Source organism: Microcaecilia unicolor, chromosome 2 (genome assembly GCF_901765095.1).
Source record: "Microcaecilia unicolor chromosome 2, aMicUni1.1, whole genome shotgun sequence".
NCBI classification, from domain to species: Eukaryota; Metazoa; Chordata; class Amphibia; order Gymnophiona; family Siphonopidae; genus Microcaecilia; species Microcaecilia unicolor.
This window is the reverse complement of record NC_044032.1, coordinates 336,742,313-336,764,500: the sequence shown is the minus strand read 5'-3', so window position 1 is coordinate 336,764,500 and position 22,188 is coordinate 336,742,313. Positions and strand designations below refer to the sequence as shown.

At 47.4% G+C, this 22,188-nt stretch overlaps 1 protein-coding gene across 1 annotated transcript in view; it reads right to left on the bottom strand.

Moving 5' to 3' along the window:
* LOC115462443 (gastrula zinc finger protein XlCGF28.1-like) overlaps positions 1 to 22,188 on the bottom strand; it is a 55,134-nt gene that overhangs the window by 14,481 nt on the left and 18,465 nt on the right. The window contains exon 3 of the mRNA XM_030192446.1: positions 8,292 to 8,411. Within this exon, the coding sequence (XP_030048306.1) occupies positions 8,292 to 8,411 (120 nt within the window). The remainder of the gene's footprint in view (positions 1 to 8,291; positions 8,412 to 22,188) is intronic.

The following is a 22,188-nucleotide window of genomic DNA, read 5'->3' as shown; positions in this document are numbered from 1 at the left end:
ATGCAGCAGCTCACTGTAACACAAATTCGTCTCAACTCTTGAAGAATCCAAGTGAAAAAATAACTTGAACACAAAGTCTTCCTGAACAGGAACTGAAGACTAAACTTGAATCTGAAATGCAACCAGAATATAAACAGTACAGATATCTGGGAGGGACTATGGATTGATCAGCTATGATTAATGGAAAGAAAATTATCAGGTATGATACATAATTTTACCTTCCATATCATCAAGCTGATCAATCCATAGACTGGTGGGATGTACCGAAGCAGTACTCACCCAGGGCGGGACATAGAAATCCCTGACCTCAACACTGAAGCTCCAAACCGGGCCTCCGCCCGAGCAGCCACAGTCAAGCGGTAATGCTTGGAGAATGTATGGGCCGAAGCCCAAGTTGCCGCCTTGCATATCTCTTCCAAGGAGACGGAACCGGCCTCTGCCATCGAGGCCGCCTGAGCTCTTGTGGAGTGAGCCTTCAGCTGGATAGGCGGCACCTTCCCCACGGCCACATAAGCCGCTGCAATGGCTTCCTTGACCCATCTTGCCACTGTAGGCTTAGCAGCCTGCAGACCCCTACGAGGACCTGCAAACAGGACAAACAGATGATCCAATTTCCGGAAATCATTGGTCACTTCCAAGTATCTGATGATGACTCGTCTCACATCCAGACATCTGAGAGCAGAGTATTCCTCTGGGTAGTCCTCCCTACGAAAGGAAGGGAGACAGAGCTGCTGATTCACATGGAAGCGAGAAACAATCTTGGGCAGGAAGGAAGGCACTGTGCGAATAGTCACTCCTGCCTCAGTGAACTGCAGAAAAGGCTCTCGACATGAGAGCGCCTGGAGCTCGGAAACTCTTCTGGCTGAAGTGATAGCCACCAAAAAGACTGTTTTCAACGTCAGGTCTTTCAGAGATGCCCTCGACAAGGGTTCAAAAGGCGGCTTCTGCAATGCTCTTAGCACCAGATTGAGATTCCATGCAGGCACCACAGAGTGCAGAGGAGGGCGCAGGTGATTAACTCCCTTAAGAAAGCGCACCACATCTGGCTGTGAAGCCAGGGAAACACCCTTCAGGCGGCCCCTGAAGCAAGTCAGAGCCGCTACCTGGACTTTAAGGGAACTGAGCGACAGGCCTTTCTCCAGACCTTCTTGCAGGAACGCCAACACTGAAGAAATTGGAGCAGTGAAGGGAGAAAGTGAGCCTGCTTCACACCACGCTGCAAAGGTACGCCAAACCCTGGCGTAAGCAGTAGAAGTAGAGCGCTTCCTCGCTCTTAGCATAGTGGCGATGACCTTGTCTGAGAAGCCCTTCTTTCTCAGACGCTGCCGCTCAATAGCCAGGCCGTAAGACCAAAGGGGGAGGGATCCTCCATCACCACGGGACCCTGATGTAACAGGCCCTGCTCCACAGGCAGTCGCAGAGGATCGTCGACTGAGAGCCTGATCAAGTCCGCATACCAGGGACGTCTGGGCCAGTCCGGACCCACCAGGATTATCCGGCCTGGATGCTTTGCCACCCGGTCTAGCACCCTGCCCAACATGGGGCAGGGCAGGAACACATAGAGAAGCTCTTGTGTCGGCCACTGTTGGAGAAGAGCATCTACTCCCAGGGATCGAGGGTCCCGTCCTCTGCTGAAAAAGCGCGGCACTTGGCAATTGGCCGATGACGCCATCAGATCTAGGCTCGGCTGGCCCCAGCGCTTCGTGATGTCCAAGAACGCCTGAGCAGATAGCTGCCACTCTCCGGGCTCCAAAGTATGGCGACTGAGAAAGTCCGCCTTGACATTCATGACTCCAGCAATGTGTGCCGCTGACAGCTGTTCCAGGTTCACTTCCGTCCACTGGCATAGATTCATGGCCTCCTTGGCCAGAGGGGCGCTCTTGGTACCTCCCTGGCGGTTGACATAGGCCACAGCAGTGGCATTGTCCGACAGGACCCGTACTGGCTTCAACGCCAGTACCGGGATGAACTCCAAAAGCGCCAACCGAATGGCTCTGAGTTCCAGGAGGTTGATAGACCACTTTGCCTCTGCAGGAGACCAGAGCCCCTGCGCTGTCCTTCCCAAGCAGTGGGCTCCCCAGCCCGTCAAAGAGGCGTCCGTCGTGAGAACAATCCACTCTGGGGTCACCAGAGGCATTCCTGCAGACAACTTGTCTGTCTGCAGCCACCAGCTCAGCGCCTTGCGCACTGCTGGGTCCAAGGGAAGGCGCACAGCATAATCCTCCGACATCGGAGTCCAGCGCTGCAGCAGAGAGTGTTGTAGTGGTCTCATATGAGCCCTGGCCCAGGGCACTACTTCCATCGTGGCCGTCAGAGAGCCCAACAGCTGCACATAGTCCCAAGCCCGAAGAGGAGAGGCTACTCGGAACTGGTCCACCTGAGCCTGAAGTTAGACAATCCGATTGTCTGGCAGGAACACTCTGCCCACTTGGGTGTCGAATCGAACTCCCAGATACTCCAGGGACTGAGTCGGGCGCAGCTGGCTCTTCTCCCAGTTGATGATCCACCCCAGGGAGCTCAAAAGAGCAACCACCCGGTTCACAGCTTTGCCGCACTCTGCATAAGAGGGGGCTCGGATCAACCAGTCGTCCAGATAAGGATGGACTTGTACTCCTTCCTTTCGCAGGAAGGCCACGATGACCACCATTACTTTGGAAAAGGTCCGCGGAGCAGTAGCCAACCCGAAAGGGAGGGCTCTGAACTGGAAGTGTCGTCCCAGGACTGCAAAACGCAGGAAGCGTTGATGAGGAGGCCAGATGGGAATATGCAGGTACGCTTCCTTGATGTCCAAGGAAGCCAAGAACTCTCCTGCCTTCACTGCCGCTATAACAGAGCGGAGAGTCTCCATGCGAAAGTGCCGCACTTTCAAGGCCCGATTGACCCCTTTGAGGTCGAGGATAGGCCGGACAGAACCTCCTTTCTTTGGTACCACAAAGTAAATGGAGTAACGTCCCTTGCCAATCTGATTTTCTGGCACCGGAACGACCGCACCCAGGCGGATCAGGTTGTCCAAGGTCTGCTGCACTGCCACAGCTTTGACCAGAGACTTGCAGGGAGAGAGTACAAACCCGTCTCTTAAGGGTCGGCAGAACTCTAGCTTGTAGCCGTCTCTGATGACTTCCAGCACCCAAGCGTCTAAAGTTATTGTGGTCCACTCGCCCAGAAACGAGGACAGCCGTCCTCCAATCTGCACTGGGGCGTGGACCAAGGCCCCGTCATTGGGTACGAGACCCTGGGGGAGGACCGGAGGGAACACCTCCGGGACGGCGGTCTCTGCGAAAGGAATGCTGCTTGGGGGAGAAAGTCCTCTTGAAGGAAGAGGGGGCAGAGGAGCCCGACCTGCCCGGGCGGTACCGACGGGCTTCCTGAAACCGTCCTCTGGAGGTACCGGAACGAGTACTAGCCCGAGCCCTGACCTCTGGTAACTTCTTGCCCTTAGACGTGCCGAGATCGGTCACGATTTTGTCCAGCTCGACCCCAAAGAGCAGCTTGCCTTTAAAAGGCAATCTAGCCAGGCGGGATTTAGAGGTGTGGTCAGCAGACCAATGTTTCAGCCAAAGCCACCGCGGCGCAGAGACTGTCTGAGCCATGCCTTTAGCTGAGGCTCTCAAGACATCATAAAGCAAGTCTGCCAAATAGGCTAAGCCCGATTCCAGGGCCGGCCAATCAGCCCTCAAGGAATGATCCGAGGGGGAAGCCCGCTGCACCATAGTCAGGCACGCCCTGGCCACATAGGAACCGCAAACCGAGGCCTGCAAACTTAAAGCAGTCGCCTCAAAGGACGACCTTAAGGCCGCCTCCAATCTTCTGTCTTGGGCGTCCTTTAGGGCCGTGCCACCTTCCACCGGCAAAGCCGTTTTCTTAGTCACCGCAGTGATTAAAGAATCCACGGTAGGCCACAGATAGGCCTCACGTTCACTTTCAGGCAAAGGATAGAGGCGGGACATAGCCCTAGCCACTTTGAGGCTCGCTTCCGGGACATCCCATTGAGCCGCAATTAAGGTGTGCATGGCATCATGCACGTGGAAGGTTCTAGGCGGGCGTTTCGTCCCCAGCATAATGGCAGAGCCAACAGGGGCTGAGGGAGAGACGTCCTCCGGAGAGGAAATCTTCAAAATGCCCATGGCCTGCACTAACAGGTTGGGCAAATCCTCTGAGCTAAAAAGCCGCGCTGCAGAGGGGTCATCCGCTCCAACCGAGCGGGGATCCGTCTCCTCCAAGGAATCCGCAAAGGACCGTTGGGAGAACTCAGATACGCTGCCCTCATCTACATCGGAGGAGACAAGGTCCTCCAAGGCCTGGGAATCAACCCGAGGGCGTTTACCTCCGGGGACCTCAACCGCTTTACCAAACGAGGGAGCAGGGGCAGCGTTTTGCATAAGGAAGGCCTGATGCAGCAGCAAAACAAACTCGGGGGAGAAACCCCCCAGACTGTGCACTTCCGCAGCCTGGGCTACAGCCCTAGACGCACCCTCAACCGGCGCTCGCAAGAGCGGGGGAGAGACATGCTGCGCATCCAAAATGGCGTCTGGCGTGACACTCCGCGAAGGAGCCGCGCGGGAAAAACGGCGCTTAACTTAGCCGCTTTGGTGCCGTCGCCCAAATTAAGGGCGTCCATGGCATTAATGTCTCCCTCAAGGGCGGCCCACGAAGAAGCCGTCCGAGCCGCGTGGCCGGCCAAGATGGCGGAGGCGAGCAGCGGGGGATGGGCGTTTATGGCGGGAAAAACCGCCACGCCGGAGGAAGGACCGGGACACTCATCGGTCACGAAACTGTCACCCAACAAGGGCGAATCAGACTTTAAGACCCCGCATCCCCTCTAGAAGCGCCTAAGCGATCCGGGGAGCGACTCTTTGCGCCCTCGCCCTCCGACGCCATATGCCACGTGGAGATCAATCGGGGAACCCCCTGCCCGCTATAAAAAGGTAAAAATTACCTGCTTTCCGCTCCGAGCTGTAACGACCTGGTGTCCCAGTGAGTAGCTGCAATAAACGTTTAAATAAACGTCGAAATAAACGCCTTTAAGGACGTTCAAAATTTTTTATTTATTTTTTTTTAACGGAGCCAGCGGGAGGGGGGAGAAAAGGAGGGACCTGGCGCCACCAGGTTTGCACTTGCTCAAGAAGAGCCCTCAACCCCAGGCACTCAACAAAACCTAAAAATTAGGCTTGGAGGCCTAGCCAGAGCTGCTGCTGTGTGTGACCACCACCTGCTGAGATAGAGAACATACTGAGGAGTTTCCGGCAGCACATGACCACATATAGGGAGGCAAAAGGATTGCTCTCTATCTCCACCTGCTGGTAGATGGACACAACCCACCAGTCTATGGATTGATCAGCTTGATGATATGGAAATTAAAATTATTTTATTGCATGCAAATTTAATCTGAATGTTTTTAACTGATATTGATTTGATATTATATTATGTTTTGAGATTTGATCTGTTTTTATTTTATATGATGTGATAGTGTTTTTAGATATGTTTTATTATCAAATATACAATGGTGATGTTTATGTTTTACTCATTATGTATTTTTATTTTGTAGTATTTTTACCCCTGACGCAGCCTGAGGGCGAAACGTGGCCACGTCGGGTAACCTGTAATAAACCACTTCTTCTGTTACCCTCCTGTTCTATTTTTTTTGTCTTTTTTGATCTGCTTTTTTTCTTTTGATTTGCCATCTAGCCCAGTATCCTGTTTTCCAAACAGTGGCCAAGAAAGGTCACCTGGCAGGAACCCAAATTGTGGCAACATTCCATACTACAAATCCAAGGGCAAGCAGTTGCTTCCCATGTCTGACTCAATAGCAGACTATGGACTTTTCCTCCAGGAATTTGTCCAAACCTTTTTTAAACCCAGATATGCTAACTGCTGTTACCACATCCTCCGTCAAAGAGTTCCAGAGCTTAACTATTCGTTGAGTGAAAAAATATTTCCTCCTATTTGTTTTTAAAGTATTTCCATGTAACTTCCTTGAGTGTCCCCTAGTCTTTGTACTTTTAGAACGAGTAAACTTGACTGACTGTACATTTGTCCTTTAGATTGTAAGCTATTTGAGCAGGGACTGTCCTTCTATGTTAAATTGAACAGCGCTGCGTAACCCTAGTAGCGCTCTAGAAATGTTAAATAGTAGTAGTAGTAGTAGTAGTTTAAAGTATTTCCATGTAACTTCCTTGAGTGTCCCCTAGTCTTTGTACTTTTAGAACGAGTAAAAAATCGATTTACTTCTACTCGTTCTACACCATTCAGGATTTTGTAGACCTCAATCATATCTCCCCTCATCCGTCTCTTTTCCAAGCTAAAGAGCCCTAACCTCTTTAACCTTTCCTCATACGAGAGAAGTTTCATCCCCTTTATCATTTTGGTCGCTCTTCTTTGAACCTTTTCTAATTCCGCTATAGTTTTTTGAGATACAGCAACCAGAACTGAACGCAATACTCAAGATGCGGTCTCACCATGGAGTGATACAGAGGCATTATAGTATATTTGGTCTTATCATCCTTTGCCTAATAATTCCTTGCATCCTGCTTGCATTTTTGGCTGCTGCCGCACACTGAGCTGATTTCAGCTTATTATGTACAACGACACCTACATCGTTTCTTGAGCGCTGACCCCCAAGGTGGATCCCAGAATCAGATAACTGTGATTCTGATTATTCTTTCCAATGTGCATCACCTTGCATTTGGCCACATTAAATTTCATCTGCCATTTGGATGTCCAGTCTTCCAATTTCCTAAGGCCTTCCTTTCACAGTTCCCACGTGTTTCAACAACCTTGAATAGTTTTGTGTCACCTGCAAATGTGATCCCCTCACTCATTGTTCTGATTTTCACATCATTTAAAAATATTTTAAATAGCACCGGTCCCAGTACTGATCCCTGCGTCACTCCACTGTTCACCCTCCTCCATTGATAGAAATGACCATTTAACCTTACCCTCTGTTTTCTGTCCTATAACCAATCCCTAATCCACACCAGAACCTTGCCTCCTATCCCATGACTCTTTCATTTTCTCAGGAGTCTCTCATGAGGAACTTTATCAAAAGCTTTCTGAAAATCTAGATACACTACGTCAACCGGCTCACCTTTATCCACATGTTTATTCATACCTTCAAAGAAATGAAGCAAATTGGTGAGGCAAGACTTCCCTCGGCTCAACCCATGCTGACTCTGTCCCATTAAACCACATTTGTCTGTGTTCTGTAATTTTATTCTTCATAATAGTTTCCAATATTTTGCCCAGCACCAATGTCAGACTTACCGGTCTATAATTTCCCGGATCACCCCTAGAACCCTTTTTAAAAATCGGTGGTGGATGCCTGGAACACTCTCTAGGAGATGGTTGGGACTAAAAGAGGGACAGAGTTCAAAAAGGCATGTGATAAATACAGAGGATAACATCTAGGAAGAGGATAGGATCAAAGGAAAACAAATGACAGAGAGCGACAGGTACAATCCTAAACAGGAGGAAAGTTCCATGTTTTGCACCAAGTAGTAAGTACAACTGTAGCCACCTTGTTAGGCAGACTAGATGGTCTTTTTCTACTGTCTGTTATTATATGTAACACATCAGTACCCTACAGACAAGGTGCTCGAGGTTACTATATAAACCCCTTCTCAACAGTCCTCATGTGGAAACTTAGTGAAGTACATGTGGAAGCTCAAGTATTCCGCTGAAAGAAAAGTATGGCAGCAGCATTAGCAGGGAGCCTAAATTTAATCACCGTATGCGAGCTTGGCTTTACAGAACACTAGCAATCACGCGGGTGTTGCATAAGTGCTCACAGAGCTCAGTGGTATTCCATAAAGTACACACCCAGTAACGCGTAAATGCAAGGGAGGTGTTCACTAGGGAGGGGCATCGGCGGGGCATAGGCAAGGCTCACACTTATAATCTTAACTTACAGAATACTCACTAAAGTGCTGAATTTAGATATACAAATTTATGCCAGCCACAGACCTGGCATAAGTAGGCCTAAATGTAGGCACATTGATGTCAGTACACAGCAAAATTTACAACACAGAGCAGGATCTGGCACCACAAAACATGCCTTCCTTCTAAGTCCTTCTCAACACGCTTCAAGATTTCTGACATACAAAGTTACAGATAAACAGAAAGAAATCTAGATCTTTCCTTCCCTCCATCTCTCTGTGTGGCCCATACATTAAGCCTTCACTTACAAACCAAGTGAATGGTCCTTATTTATAAAGGGGCAGCACACCCAGCACTTACCCTACAGTAGGTGTCTGTAGAATGCATTTTTCCCCAGCCCCTCTTATTATTGCACTCACCTGAGCAGCTGCTATTCCCAGTTTCTTTTTCCTCTGATCTTGGCTCATCCCTGATGTATGGCTCTTCCCCTCGTTCAATGCAGGATATAATCTTAGGGGTGAAGGTCAAAGAACCTGTTCCTGGGGTAAGAAAATGTCATTAGTTTTCTCAAAATTTTTGTATCCGTTTCTCTGAAATTCAAGAATTAGACAAATTTCCAACATAAGGAATTTCACCAACTTCATTGAACAAAAGTACTGAAAACTCAGATAGAGGGGAACAATTTGGAGCTCTACAAATACCATAAAAGTAACAACCCCCTTTACTCATCTTTATAGTTTAATTTCCACTCTAAATAGTGCAATACATGATCAGCCTCATTTAAATATGTGCAAACTTCTTTATCCCTTATACAACATGCAGATCTCCTTGTCCACATCCAGATAATCTGGAATAAGGTGAAGCAAACACACTGAGCACCCTCAGACTGATGCGAGCTCGGCGAAACGCCAAAATCATTTTCCCCACATCCCTCTCCAGAGGAAACTCTCCAGCAGTAAGAAGCAGCCATTTCAGAGAGAAACTTCAACCAAATGCAATAAGGTTATCTTTTTAGTTCTAAATTAGATTATTTCTCGGTATATTTTGCAGCCTGTATCCTATCCCTAATATTACAGATGACACATTCATCAGATGCAAAGTAAATCTTATCACTAACGAAGTGGAGGAGTGGCCTAGTGGTTAGGGTGGTGGACTTTGGTCCTGAGGAACCGAGTTCGATTCCCACTTCAGGCACAGCTCCTTGTGACTCTGGGCAAGTCACTTAACCCTCCATTGCCCCATGTAAGCCGCATTGAGCCTGCCATGAGTGGGAAAGCGCGGGTTACAAATGTAACTAAAAAAAAAAAAAAAACTTGAACCTGAGCTGTGCTTAGACTACTGGTGTGGAAGAGATTAACACTGCTGTCTACTGTGTCTCTGTCCTGGGCTCCTGTCTATCTCTGTGATACCGGGATGCTTCAGAGATTAATAGACAAGGTATCCGATTTCTCCAAAGAGTCTGCAGCAAAGCTAAGAGAACCTGTCAGACTGTCTTAAGCTGACTCTTACTGAAGGTAAAATTATGTCTTACCTGATTATTTTCTTTCCTTTAACGCAGCAGATGAATCCAGGCACTAGTGGGTTATCCACCTACCAGCAGGTAGGAGATAGAGATAAACAAACTAAAGGCAGTGATGTCAGACAGCCAGCTCCTTCCTCAGTTAGTATGTCATTCGTAAGCATTTGCCAAGGCCAAAAATATGAAACCAATAACAACCAGAAACCATCCTCACTATGAAAAACAGAGAACCAAATAAGAACTTCGAAATAACTGCAACTTGATCCAGAAATCGGAATCCTTTCCATGTTCCCATATCTGTCTGAACTCTGCAAAAGAGAACCCAGAAGGAAAAAATAGCCACACTGCAAAGAAAATGAAAAAAAAAACGTTGGCTGAACTAGGGAGGGATCCTGGATTCATCTGCTGCGTTAAAGGAAAGAAAATTATCAGGTAAGACATAATTTTACCTTCCTTGTCACTTGCAGCAGATGAATCCAGGAACTAGTGGGTTGTACCAAAGCAGTCCTTAAGTAGGGTGGGAAGCCGACGCTCCCCGCGCCAACACTCCCACCCCAAAACGCGCATCCTCCCGAGCAGATACGTCTAGCCTGTAATGCTTCACAAAAGTATGATGGGACGCCCAAGTAGCTGCCCGACAAATCTCTTCCAGAGATAAGGCAGACGCCTCTGACCGAGAAGCTGTCTGTGCCCGAGTAGAATGCGCCTTCAGGGCCACTGGAGACGCCCCGCCCTTGTAGCAGATACACCGATCCAATGTCTTCCCTAATCCAGCGAGCAATAGAAGCCTTAGAAGCCGCCACACCTCTTTTCGATCCCGACAAGAGCACAAAGAGATGATCCGAGCGTCGAAACTAGTTAGAGATCTGCAAGTACCAAAACAAGGCTCTCCGCACGTCCAGGAAACGTAGCAAGGCAAACTCCCCCGGATAATCCTCTCTTCAAAAAGATGGAAGATAAACCGCCTGACTGACATGGAAAGCCGAAACCACTTTAGGTAGAAACGGTGGCACCGTCCGAAACGACACCCCTGCTTCAGAAAACTGCAAAAAAGGATCTCTGGAAGACAAAGCCTGAATTTCAGAAATCCTCCTAGCCGAAGCAATGGCCACCAAAAACACTGTCTTAAGTGTTAGATCCTTCTCAGAAACCTTATTCAACGGCTCAAACGGTGAGGCTGGAGGGCTCGCAGTACCACGCCGGGCATGGCTGCCGCAGAGGAGGCCGAAGCCGAAGAACCCTGAAAGTTCTAGCAGCATCCCACCGCGCATGCACTGGTGCCTTCCCGTCCGATGCTCGAGCACGGGTCCCTCAGTCTCTGATGCTCGGATCCAGCGGCATCCTCGTTGGCACTGGGGGGGGGGGGGGGTCAAGGCTCTATGCACTGGAAGTCCATGAAGCATAAGCATTGGTCCTCCTCAACGAACCGGGGCACTGGCCTCTCCGATACCCAAGAAGCGCTGGCATCGAAAGGAGCACTCCCCCTCCTTGGAAGAGGTGCAGGTGCACCGGTCATCCAGTGGCCTGGTCCCATCACCAGTTCCTCCGCCCCGGCTCCCATGCCTTTGTCCGACCTTGATGAGCGGTTCCAGAGCTTGCTGAGAGAGCAGCTGGCGCAGTTGCTGCAAAGAGCTTCCACCTTGACATTGAGGGTGCTTGCGCCCTCAGTGGAACAGTCCAAAGCACTCTCTGAGGCTCCACTGATGCCGGTGCGTAAAACTTCGACACCAGCACCTCGCAGAGTGTTGGAGCTAAGGCCTGAGCACGCTGAGCCCCCTCTGACATCGGGGGAGGAAGCTTCCCCGGAGTCTGAGAAATGGGCTGCACCTCGATGCTCCTTGGAGCGTGGACATTGTTCCACTAGATCGAGGCTGGTGCAGACTCAAGTCTCCTGATTCTCAAGAGGAAGTGGAATCTGACTGGAACCGCTCATGGGTTTCAGATGAGGATCCTTACTTTTAGGAGGAAGAGTCATATGGTATCTCAACTGATCCCTCATCTCCTCAAGAGAGATGAAAATCTCCTCCAGAGGTGTTCTCTTTTACTGGTTTTGTCAGGGAGATGGCTGCGGCCATCCAATTTAAGTTGGAGGAGGAGCCCAGGGCAGAGATGTTATCTGTCATGGGCTATAAGTCTCCTCCTAAGGAACGGGTCACTGTGCCACTGCACCCTATCCTTAAGGATGTACTGATGAGGAACTGGGAATCTCCCCTCACAGTGCAGGTAGCACCCAAGAAGGTGGATATGCAATATCATATCCAGAAGGCTCCCAGATTCGAGAGGGCCCAATTGCTTCAACATTCACTGGTAGTCGTATCCACTCTCAAGCGAGCTAGGAGATCTCGGTCTCATGCCTCCGCGTCCCCAGGGCGAGAAGCCAGAACCTTAGACTCATTTAGGAGAAACACTTTTCAGGCCTTGATGATCGTTGCCTGCATTCAGTCCTACCAGCTCTACATAAGCCTTTACTTGTGAGTCTCTAGTTAATAGTACACTTAATCTGGTAGATTCTCTCCCTGTGGAGCAGGCCACCGAGTTTCGCCAGTTGTCCAACAAGCAGATGGTCATCATTATTAAGCCAGGGGCACTTACCACACTTTTGATATTGTGTCCAGGACTCTCTGGAATGGGTGTGGGGATGAGCAGACTCTCATGGCTGCATGCCTCTGACCTGAAACAGGCTGTTCAGGAGACGTTGGCAGATGTGCCCTGCCAAAGGGACAACTTATTCGGAGAGAAAGTGGAAGAGGTTGCTAACCTCATTAAAATGCACACTGATACTATCCATACTCTCTCTCAGCAACCTCTTCAGCAAGAAGATTTTCAACTAGGCAGAGGCACCGGTCCCACTACTCTCAAAGGTGTAGGTACCAGCCTTCTGCTCGGTCTACTTGGGCAACTCAAGGCCCTCATCTCAGGCTTTGCCAGCCCCATCCCCAGAAATCCCAGCCAGCTCTCCAGTCAAAGCAAGGCACAGGCTTTTGACTGTCTCGAGCAGAGCATAGCCACGCAAAGAGTTTCCATTCCAGAAAACCTATTGGTTGGAGGGAGGTTCACATTTTACCACCACAGATGGCCTCTTATAACCTCTGACCAGTGGGTGCTTCAAATAGTTCATTGTGGGTATGCTCTAAATTGGCATCAGCGACTTCCAAATTGCCCACCAAGAGAGTCTTACATCAGCTCTCAGCACAAGTACTTGTACAGGAAACCTCTGCACTTCTGCAGGCCCGAGCAGTCAAACCCACACTACCAGGGAAAGAAGGAAAGTACTTTCTTGTGATCAAGAAAACGGGGGATTCCAGTACATATTAGACATATGGGCCCTGAATAAATCCCTGTGAAAGAAAAGTTCAGGATGATTTCCCTGGGCACCCTACTTCTCTCATTCAGGAAAAAAATTGACTACTACTACTATTTAGCATTTCTATAGCGCTACAAGGCGTACGCAGCGCTGCACAAACATAGAAGAAAGACAGTCCCTGCTCAAAGAGCTTACAATCTAATAGACAAAAAAAATAAAGTAAGCAAATCAAATCAATTAATGTGTACAGGAAGGAGGAGAGGAGGGTAGGTGGAGGCGAGTGGTTATAAGTGGTTATGCTCTCTGGACTTAAAGGATGCCTATACCCACACTGCAATACTTCCCAGTCACAGGAGGTATCTCAAATTTCAAGTGGGGAAATGCTACTTCCAGTATCGTGTTCTGCCATTTGGTCTAGTGTGTCTGCCCCCAGAGTTTTCACCAAGTGCCTGGCAGTAGTTGCAGCATATCTAAGCAGATTGGGAGTGTATGTGTTTCCTTACCCGGCAATTGGCTGGTCAAGAACACAATGCAGACGGGGGAAATTGAATCAATGCAGTTGACTATTCAGGTGCTAGAGCTACTGGGGTTTGTCATAAATTATCCCAAGGCCCATATCCATCCAGTACGATAACTGGAGTACATAGGAGCCCTGCTAGACAAAGTGCAGGCTTGGGCCTTCCTTCCTCTAGCGATAGTAAATACCTTGATAGCACTTGCTTCGCAGGTCCGCGCAGCAGCCAGCAGGTTTTAGCTTGGCAAATGTTGACATATATTGGCCACATTGCCTCCACAGTGCTTGTCACTCCCATGGCATGGCTCCATTTGAGAGTGGCCCAGTGGACCTTAGCTTCCCAGTGGTCTTAAGTCACGGGAAACCTAACGGATGTCACTCTCATTCCGCCAGAGTTCTTTCACTCATGCATCCAATCTAGGTTGGGGAGCTCATGTGGATGGGCTTCACATGGTCAGTGGTATACTTCGGAGATGCATCTTCATATGAATCTCCTCGAGCTACAGGCCATTTGGAATGCTCTAAAGGCTTTCAGAGATCAACTCCAAAACCACATTATCCAAATTCAGACAGACAACCAGGTTGCGATGTTTTATGTCAACAGGCGGGGAGGGGGGGTACAAGGTCCTACCCCTTGTGTCAAGAAGCAGTAGATATGTGGGAATGGGCTCTCATTCATGGGATGAGCCTTCATGCCATATACCTTCTCGGTAAGAACTACCTGGTGGACAGACTCAGCAGGATATTGCAACTGCACGAGTGGTATATCAATGTCTTGTTTTACAGACCCAACAAAAAATGGGGTGAAGAGGGCCCAATGTCACAAGGAGCAGCAGTGGGATTTGAACTGGCCACCTCTGGATTGCAAGACTGGTGCTCTAACCACTAGGCCACTCCTCCAGATAACTGGAACGAAGGCCAGACTAACTTCATGAACTTCATTTCAAACACATGTGTAACCAACTCCAATGTACTAGTATTAGGAGACATCAACCTTCACTTAGAAGACCCAAACTCAAATCAACGCACGAGAATGTAAGGAATTCCTCCACCTATGGGATCTCAAATGGCCACAAATGCAAGCAACCCACGTCAAAGGGCACACACTTGATCTTATCTCACACAAACTTTCAACAGACCAGAACCTAATAATAACAGATATTAATTTTTTTTTGTTACATTTGTACCCTGCGCTTTCCCACTCATGGCAGGCTCAATGCGGCTTACATGGGGCAATGGATGGTTAAGTGACTTGCCCAGAGTCACAAGGAGCTGCCTGTGCCTGAAGTGGGAATCAAACTCAGTTCCTCAGTTCCCCAGGACCAAAGTCCACCACCCTAACCACTAGGCCACTCCTCCACTCCCTGGACTGATCACTACAAATTAAATTTATCCCTACTCTGGCGGAAGAAGGGATTACACCAAATACAAGAACACACATCCTACAGCACAAGAGGTCAAGTAGACACAAAAATATTCTGGCAACAGATATACAACAATGAATGGACAGCACAAACAGACTCCATATATTACCTCGTGGAATGGGATAAAAGATGCAAATGCATACTAGATGAAATAGCACCCTTACGAACAAGAACTTCACGTAAGCATAACTCGATACCATGGTTCAATGATGCACTGAAAAAGCTAAACACACAATCCAGGAAACTCGAACGAGCATGGAGAAAAACAAAATACGAACACACACAACACATGGAAACAATCACAAAGAAAATATGCAATAAGACAGACCAAAAGATCATACTATAAAACTAAAATAGGACCAGTTTACAAAGACACAAAGAAATTATACCAACTCGTGAACAAACTCCTAGACACCTACTTGGTCACTACATCGAATACAGACATCCCATCTGCAGACAAACTTGCTAAGTATTTCAATGAAAAAATTGCAAACCTACGCAAGATGCTACCTCAGGACACTGACATCGAAATCTTCCTTAATGAGTTGGACCCAACCTCTGGAGAACACCCGGCTGACCGAACCTGGTTAAAATTTGCCCTCCTTACCGTCGATGCAGCTGCACAGGCGATCAGCAGGTTCTCCAACACTCACTGTAAACCCAGACCTCACATCCCACCTAAACTACATGCTTCAGCAAGATCTCCTCCCTAAGGAAAATGGCAATATCCTACTCACTCCGATACCAAAAGGCACCAAGAAAAAAAAACCAAATGAAATCACTAACTACCGTCCAGTAGCATCCATTCCGTTGTCAATCAAATTCATGGAAAGCATGGTACCCAAACAACTTACAGTTTATATAAACAAATTCTCAATATTACACGAATCACAGTCAGGTTTTCGCCCCCTCCACAGCACAGAAACAGTACTACTCACTCTCCTAGCCAACTTCAAGCAGGAAATAGCAATTAGGCAAAAACATCCTCCTCCTCCAATTCGACATGTCTAGTGCATTCGACATGGTAAACCATAATATATTAACAAGATTACTAGGTAAGTTCGGGATTGGTGGAAACATACTTAGCTGGATCAAGGGTTTCCTAACCACAAGAACATATCAAATAAAATCAAACAAACATATCATCACCGTGGAAAGCAGACTGCAGAGTACCACAAGGATCACCGCTATCACCGATTCTCTTCAACCTAATGATGACCCCCACTTGCCAAGTCCTTATCCAACCAAGGCCTTAACCCTTTCATCTATGCAGACGATGTCACAATATTCATTCCTTACTAATCTAAACTGACAGAAATCAGCAACGAAATCAAGATCAGCTTGAACATCATGGACTCTTGGGCAAATGCATTTCAACTAAAACTAAACAAAGAAAAAACACACTGTCTCATTCTCTCATCCCTACATAGTGCGAACAACCCCACTATTATCAACACCCCAGATTACACCCTCCCTGTCTCAGACAGCCTGAAAATCCACGGCGTTACAATGGACCGCAACTTAACACTAGAAAGTCAAGTGACATCCACAACAAAGAAAATGTTCCACTCAATGTGGAAACTCAAACATGTGAAACAATTCTTCCCAAGGGGAACATTTCGCAACCTGATACAATCAATGGTACTAAGCCACGTAGACTACTGTAATGGAGTTTATGTGGGATGCAAAGAACAAACCTTATAGAAACTTCAGACTGCTCAAAACACGGCAGCTAGGCTTATCTTCGGAAAGTGCAAAACCCCTTCGCGAAAAACTACACTGGCTCCCAATCAAAGAACGCATTGCTTTCAAAATCTGCACGCTGGTTCACAAAATTATCTACGGTGAAGCTCCAGGATACATGACAGACTTGATCGACCTACCAACTAGAAACACATCCGAATCAACACGAACGTACCTAAATTTGAACTACCCAAGCTGCAAAGGACTCAAATCAACTTACGCGTCCAGTTTTTCCTACATAAGCACACAACTATGGAACACATTACCAAAAGCCTTGAAAACTACGAACAACCACCTAAACTTCCAGAAAACACTAAAAACTAATCTGTTTAAAAAGGCATACCCTACCGATCCAACATAAATGCCTGACCTCTGCAACAACAAAACTAAAGAACGTAATGGACATAACACAACTCTTCCCTTGTACGATTCCCTAGTGTGGCTGTGCCACATGAACTTTATCTTACCACATCACCACTTTGTATTTGTTTACACCGGAGTCTGTACGCCTCTCTGGTACTATGTAAGCCACATTGAGCCTACAAATAGGTGGGAAAATGTGGGATATAAATGTAACAAATAAATAAATATGGGTGTAGCCTGAAAGATCTTCCAAGAGTGGATCTTTTTGCCGCTCTTTTCAACAAGGAGGACACTCAGTTCTGCTCCAGGCTCAGATCACACGGCAGATGCCTTTCTCCTACATTGGGGAAGAGGACTTCTGTATGTGTATGCTCCTATACCTCTGATAGAGAAGACCTTGCTGAAACTCATGCAATCCTGAGACACCACGACACTGAACAACCCTCATTGGCCGTGACAGATATGGCTCCCTGTTCTTCTGGAGTTGTCTTCAGAAGATCCGTGGAGATCTTTTCTGACCCTCATCACGCAGAATGAGGAGTCTCTCTTTTTTTTTTTTTGTTACATTTGTACCCCGTGCTTTCCCACTCATGGCAGGCTCTATGCGGCAGGCAATGGAGGGTTAGGTGACTTGCCCAGAGTCACAAGGAGCTGCCTGTGCTGGGAATCGAACTCAGTTCCTCAGGACCAAAGTCCACCACCCTAACCACTAGGCCACTCCTCTGCATCCCAATCTCTAATCTCTGTCCCTCACGGCTTGGATGTTGACAGCGTACAACTCGAATCCCTCAGATTGCCCGAGGGTGTCTCCCGTACCTTGCAGGCTTCCAAGAAAGACTCCACTAAGAGGTGTTTTATTTATTTATTGGATTGGTATCCCACGTTTTCCCACCTCTTTGCAGGCTCAATGTGGCTTACAATACATCATGGATACTGGAAATAAGAAGAGGATATACATTTGGTTTTACAGAAGGATTTTGGGTTACATGGTCATGAATATAAGATAGTGGTATTGCAGAAGACATTTACAAGCATTAGGAATACAAGATAGTGGTATAGCAGAAGACATTATAAGACATTAGACGCGCTACGATGTTTCTGGGTATATTTGGAGGTTGTTACATGTTTTGATCTTTGTGGTATATCTTTTCAAAGAGATGAGTCTTTAATAATTTACGGAAGTTGGCCAGTTCATTGGTCGCTTTCAAATTGCGTGGTAGCGCGTTCCAGAGTTGCATGCTCATATAGGAGAAGGTAGAGGCATGCATTAATTTGTATTTCAGACTTTTGCAGTTGGGAAAATGAAGATTAAGGAATGTTCGAGAAGATTTTTTTGCATTCCTGGGTGGCAGGTCTATTAGGTCTGACATGTAGGCTGGGGCAGCTCCATGGATAATTTTATGAACTAGGGTACATACTTTGAACGTGATTTGTTCTTTGAGTGGGAGCCAGTGTAGTTTCTCTCGTAGGGGTGTCGCACTTTCATATTTTGGTTTTCTGAATATTAGTCTGGCTGCCGTGTTCTGGGCTGTTTGGAGTTTTAAGTATTTGTTCTTTACAGCCAGCGTAGAGTGAGTTGCAGTAGTCCTGATGACTGAGTACCAGTGATTGTACCAAACTGCGGAAGACGGTCCTTGGAAAAAATGGTCTTACTCTTTTTAATTTCCACATTGAGTGAAACATCTTTTTGGTTATGTTTTTCGTATGATTCTCAAGTGTTAGGTGCCGATCAATGGTGACTCCTAGAATTTTTAGGGAGTCCGAGATTGGTAGATTTAGTTTTGGTGTGCTGATGGTGGTAAATTTGTCCATGTTGTGTTGTGAGGTGAGTACTAGGCATTGGGTTTTTTCTGCATTAAGTTTCAACTGAAATGCATCTGCCCAGGAATGCATGATATGTAGACTTTGGTTGATTTCGTTGGAGATTTCACTTAGGTCTTGTTTGAATGGTATGAAGATCGTTACATCATCGGCGTACATGTATGGGTTGAGGTTTTGGTTCGATAGTAGTTTGGCCAAGGGTGTCATCATTTGGTTGAATATGGTCGGTGAGAGGGGGGATCCCTGTGGAACTCCACATTCAGGTATACATGTGGCTGATGTAGTCGAATTTGCTGTCACTTGATATGAGCGTGTAGTTAGGAACCCCTTGAACCAATTAAGAACTCTGCCTCCGATGCCGAAGTATTCGAGGATGTGTAATAATATTCCATGATCAACCATGTCAAAGGCGCTTGACATGTCGAACTGTAAAAGTAGTATGTTTTTGCCAGTTGCTATCATTTGTTTGAATTTGTTCATAAGCGTAACTAGTACGGTTTCAGTACTGTGATTAGAGCGAAATCCTGACTGGGAGTCATGTAGTATTGAGAACATGTATAGATACTCTGTTACTCTTTTAAATGGAGATTTGCCATCTGGTGTGAGGGCAAGGCCTTAGATTCCTTCTCTTGTCGTACAGAAAAACTGCTTAAGTACCTCCTACGCCTTTTGAAAACCAACTCTACAAGGGTTCATCTTAATGCAATTGGTGCATATCATCAGCATGCAGGAGGTGAGTCCATCTCTGTACAACCTTCAGTTGTTCGCTTTATGAGAGGTTTGTTGTTGACAAAGCCCCCTATCAAACCTCCAGTTGTGTCATGGGATCTCAACATAGTCCTCATCCAGCTGATGAAAGCTGCTTTTGAGCCTCTGGATACCTGCCATCTGAAGTTTTCTGGTAGTGGTCACTTCAGCTCGCAGAGACAGTGAGCTCCAAGTCCTAGAAGCTCACCCACCATATATTAAATTTCATCACAACAGAGTAGTCCTCTGCACGCACCCCAAGTTCCTTCCTAAGGTTGTGTCGGAGTTCCATCTTAACCAGTCAATTGTTCTTTCAATATTTTTCCCCAGACCTCATGCCCATCCTGGCGAAGGTGTACTACATACTTTAGACTGCAAGCAAGCCTTAGCTTTCTATGTGGAGAGGAATAAAGCTCATAGACAGTCCATCCAGCTTTTCACTTCTTTTGACCCCAACAGGTTTGGGGGGGGGGGGGGGGGGGGTCATCGGCTGACTCTTGAGGGACATGTCCGGCTCACAATAGCAGAGCCATGGATCAGCCTCCATACAGAAGATTTGCAAGGCTGCAATGTAGTCTTCAGTCCACGCATTTACATCTGGATCAGGACACACGGATAGTCAGTTCTGTAGAATTTGTTCTATATCTAGAGTCCAACTCCACCCTCCTAGGCCCTGTTTTATTCTGTTCCATGCTGCATCTACATAGCTAGTATGTATATCGTTTCAGATTGATAGGAGTTTTAGTCTTGATGTTTCAAGACTCAATTATCCTCGCTTTCTTGTTTTCAGTGAGCCTGGTAGTTAGGGATTCCCACATGTGAGAATAATGCAGCCCGCTTGTCCTCGGAGAAAGCAAAGTAGCTGGTATTCTCTGAGGACAGCAGGCTGCTTATTTTCACATACCCTTCCACCTCCCCTAGGAGTTGTTTTTCGTTGTACTCTTTATGCATGTCACCTGACTGAGGGACCCACGCTCGAGTGTCGGGTGAGAAGGCACCAGCGCATGCACAGTGGAACGCTGTTAGAAATTTCTTTAGTGGTATCAATTCAGCATCTGCACCGGAACTTTGTCACATGACATCAACCACACGCGAGAATAAGCAGCCTGCTGTCCTTGCAGAACATTTCACAAGAAAACAAGGAACGTCATAATGAAGAGCGACCAAAATGATAGAGGGGATGCAACTGCTCCCATATGAGGAAAGGCTAAAAAGGTTGAAACCCTCTGCTCAAAGTGCAGCAGCGGCTAAGAAAGCAAATAGAGACTTGTTGACCTGAACATGTATACCCTGGAGGAAAGGTGAAACAGGGGTGATATGATACAGACGTTCAAATATTTGAAAGGTATTAATCCGCAAACGAACCTTTTCCGGAGAGGGGAAGGCGGTAGAACTAGAGGACATGAAATGAGATTGAAGGGGGGCAGACTCAAGAAAAATGTCAGGAAGTATTTCTTCACGGAGAGAGTGGTGGATGCTTGGAATGCCCTCCCACGGGAGGTGGTGGAAATGAAAACGGTAACGGAATTCAAACATGCGTGGGATAAACAAAGGAATCCTGTTCAGAAAGAATGGATCCTCAGGAGCTTAGCCGAGATTGGGTGGCAGAGCCGGTGGTGGGAGGCGGGGCTGGTGGTTGGGAGGCAGGGATAGTGCTGGGCAGACTTATACGGTCTGTGCCAGGGCTGGTGGTTGGGAGGCGGGAATAATGCTGGACAGACTTATACGGTCTGTACCAGAGCTGGTGGTGGGAGGCGGGGCTGGTGGTTGGGAGGCGGGGATAGTGCCTGGCAGACTTATACGGTCTGTGCCCTGAAGAGGACAGGTACAAATCAAGGTAAGGTATACACAAAAAGTAGTACATATGAGTTTATCTTGTTGGGCAGACTGGATGAACCGTGCAGGTCTTTTTCTGCCGTCATCTACTATGTTACTATATTAGGAAAGAAATGGAAAACAAAAATTAGGATGCTATAATGCCTTTGTATCGCTCCACTGTGCGACCGCACCTCAAATACTGTGAGCAATTCTGGTCACCGCATCTCAAAAAAGATATCGTGGAATTAGAAGAAGAGCTCCAGAGAAGGGCGATGAAGATGATAAAGGGGATGGGACGACTTTCCTATGAGGAAAGGCTAAAGCAGTTAGGGCTCTTCAGCTTGGAGAAAATATGGCTCAGGGGAGATATGATAGAGGACTATTAAAATAATGCTCTACCACCCCTACTCACCGTGATGGCCATTGTCTCGACTTCGTTCTCTTCTCTTCCTGCTCACCTTCCAATTTCTGCACCTCAGTCCTTCCTATTTCAGATCATCACCTAATCACCCTCACTCTTCATCACCCTCCCCCTCAACCTCGCCCAACTATAACCACTGCCTTCAGGAATCTCCAAGCTGTCGACGCCCCTACCCTATCCTCTCACATCTCCACTCTCTTCCCTTCCATCTTGTCTTCCGAATCTGTCGACACGGCTGTCTCTACCTACAATGAAATTCTCTCCACTGCTCTGGATACCCTAGCACCATCTGTCTCTCGCCCCACTAAGCGCATTAATCCTCAGCCCTGGTTAACCCCTTGCATCCGTTACCTTCGCTCCTGCACCCGCTCTGCTAAACGACTCTGGAGGAAATCTTGCACCCTGTCAGACTTCACCCATTTCAAATTCATGCTATCCTCCTTCCAGTCCTCCCTATTCCTTGCCAAACAGGAATATTATTCTCAATTAACCAATTCTCTTGGCTCCAACCCTCATCGCCTCTTCGCCACCCTCAACTCCCTACTTAAAGTACCCTCCGCTCCCCCCCCCCCTCTCTCCTCAAACACTAGCTGACTACTTCCGTGATAAAGTGCAGAAGATAAACCTTGAATTCACTTCCAA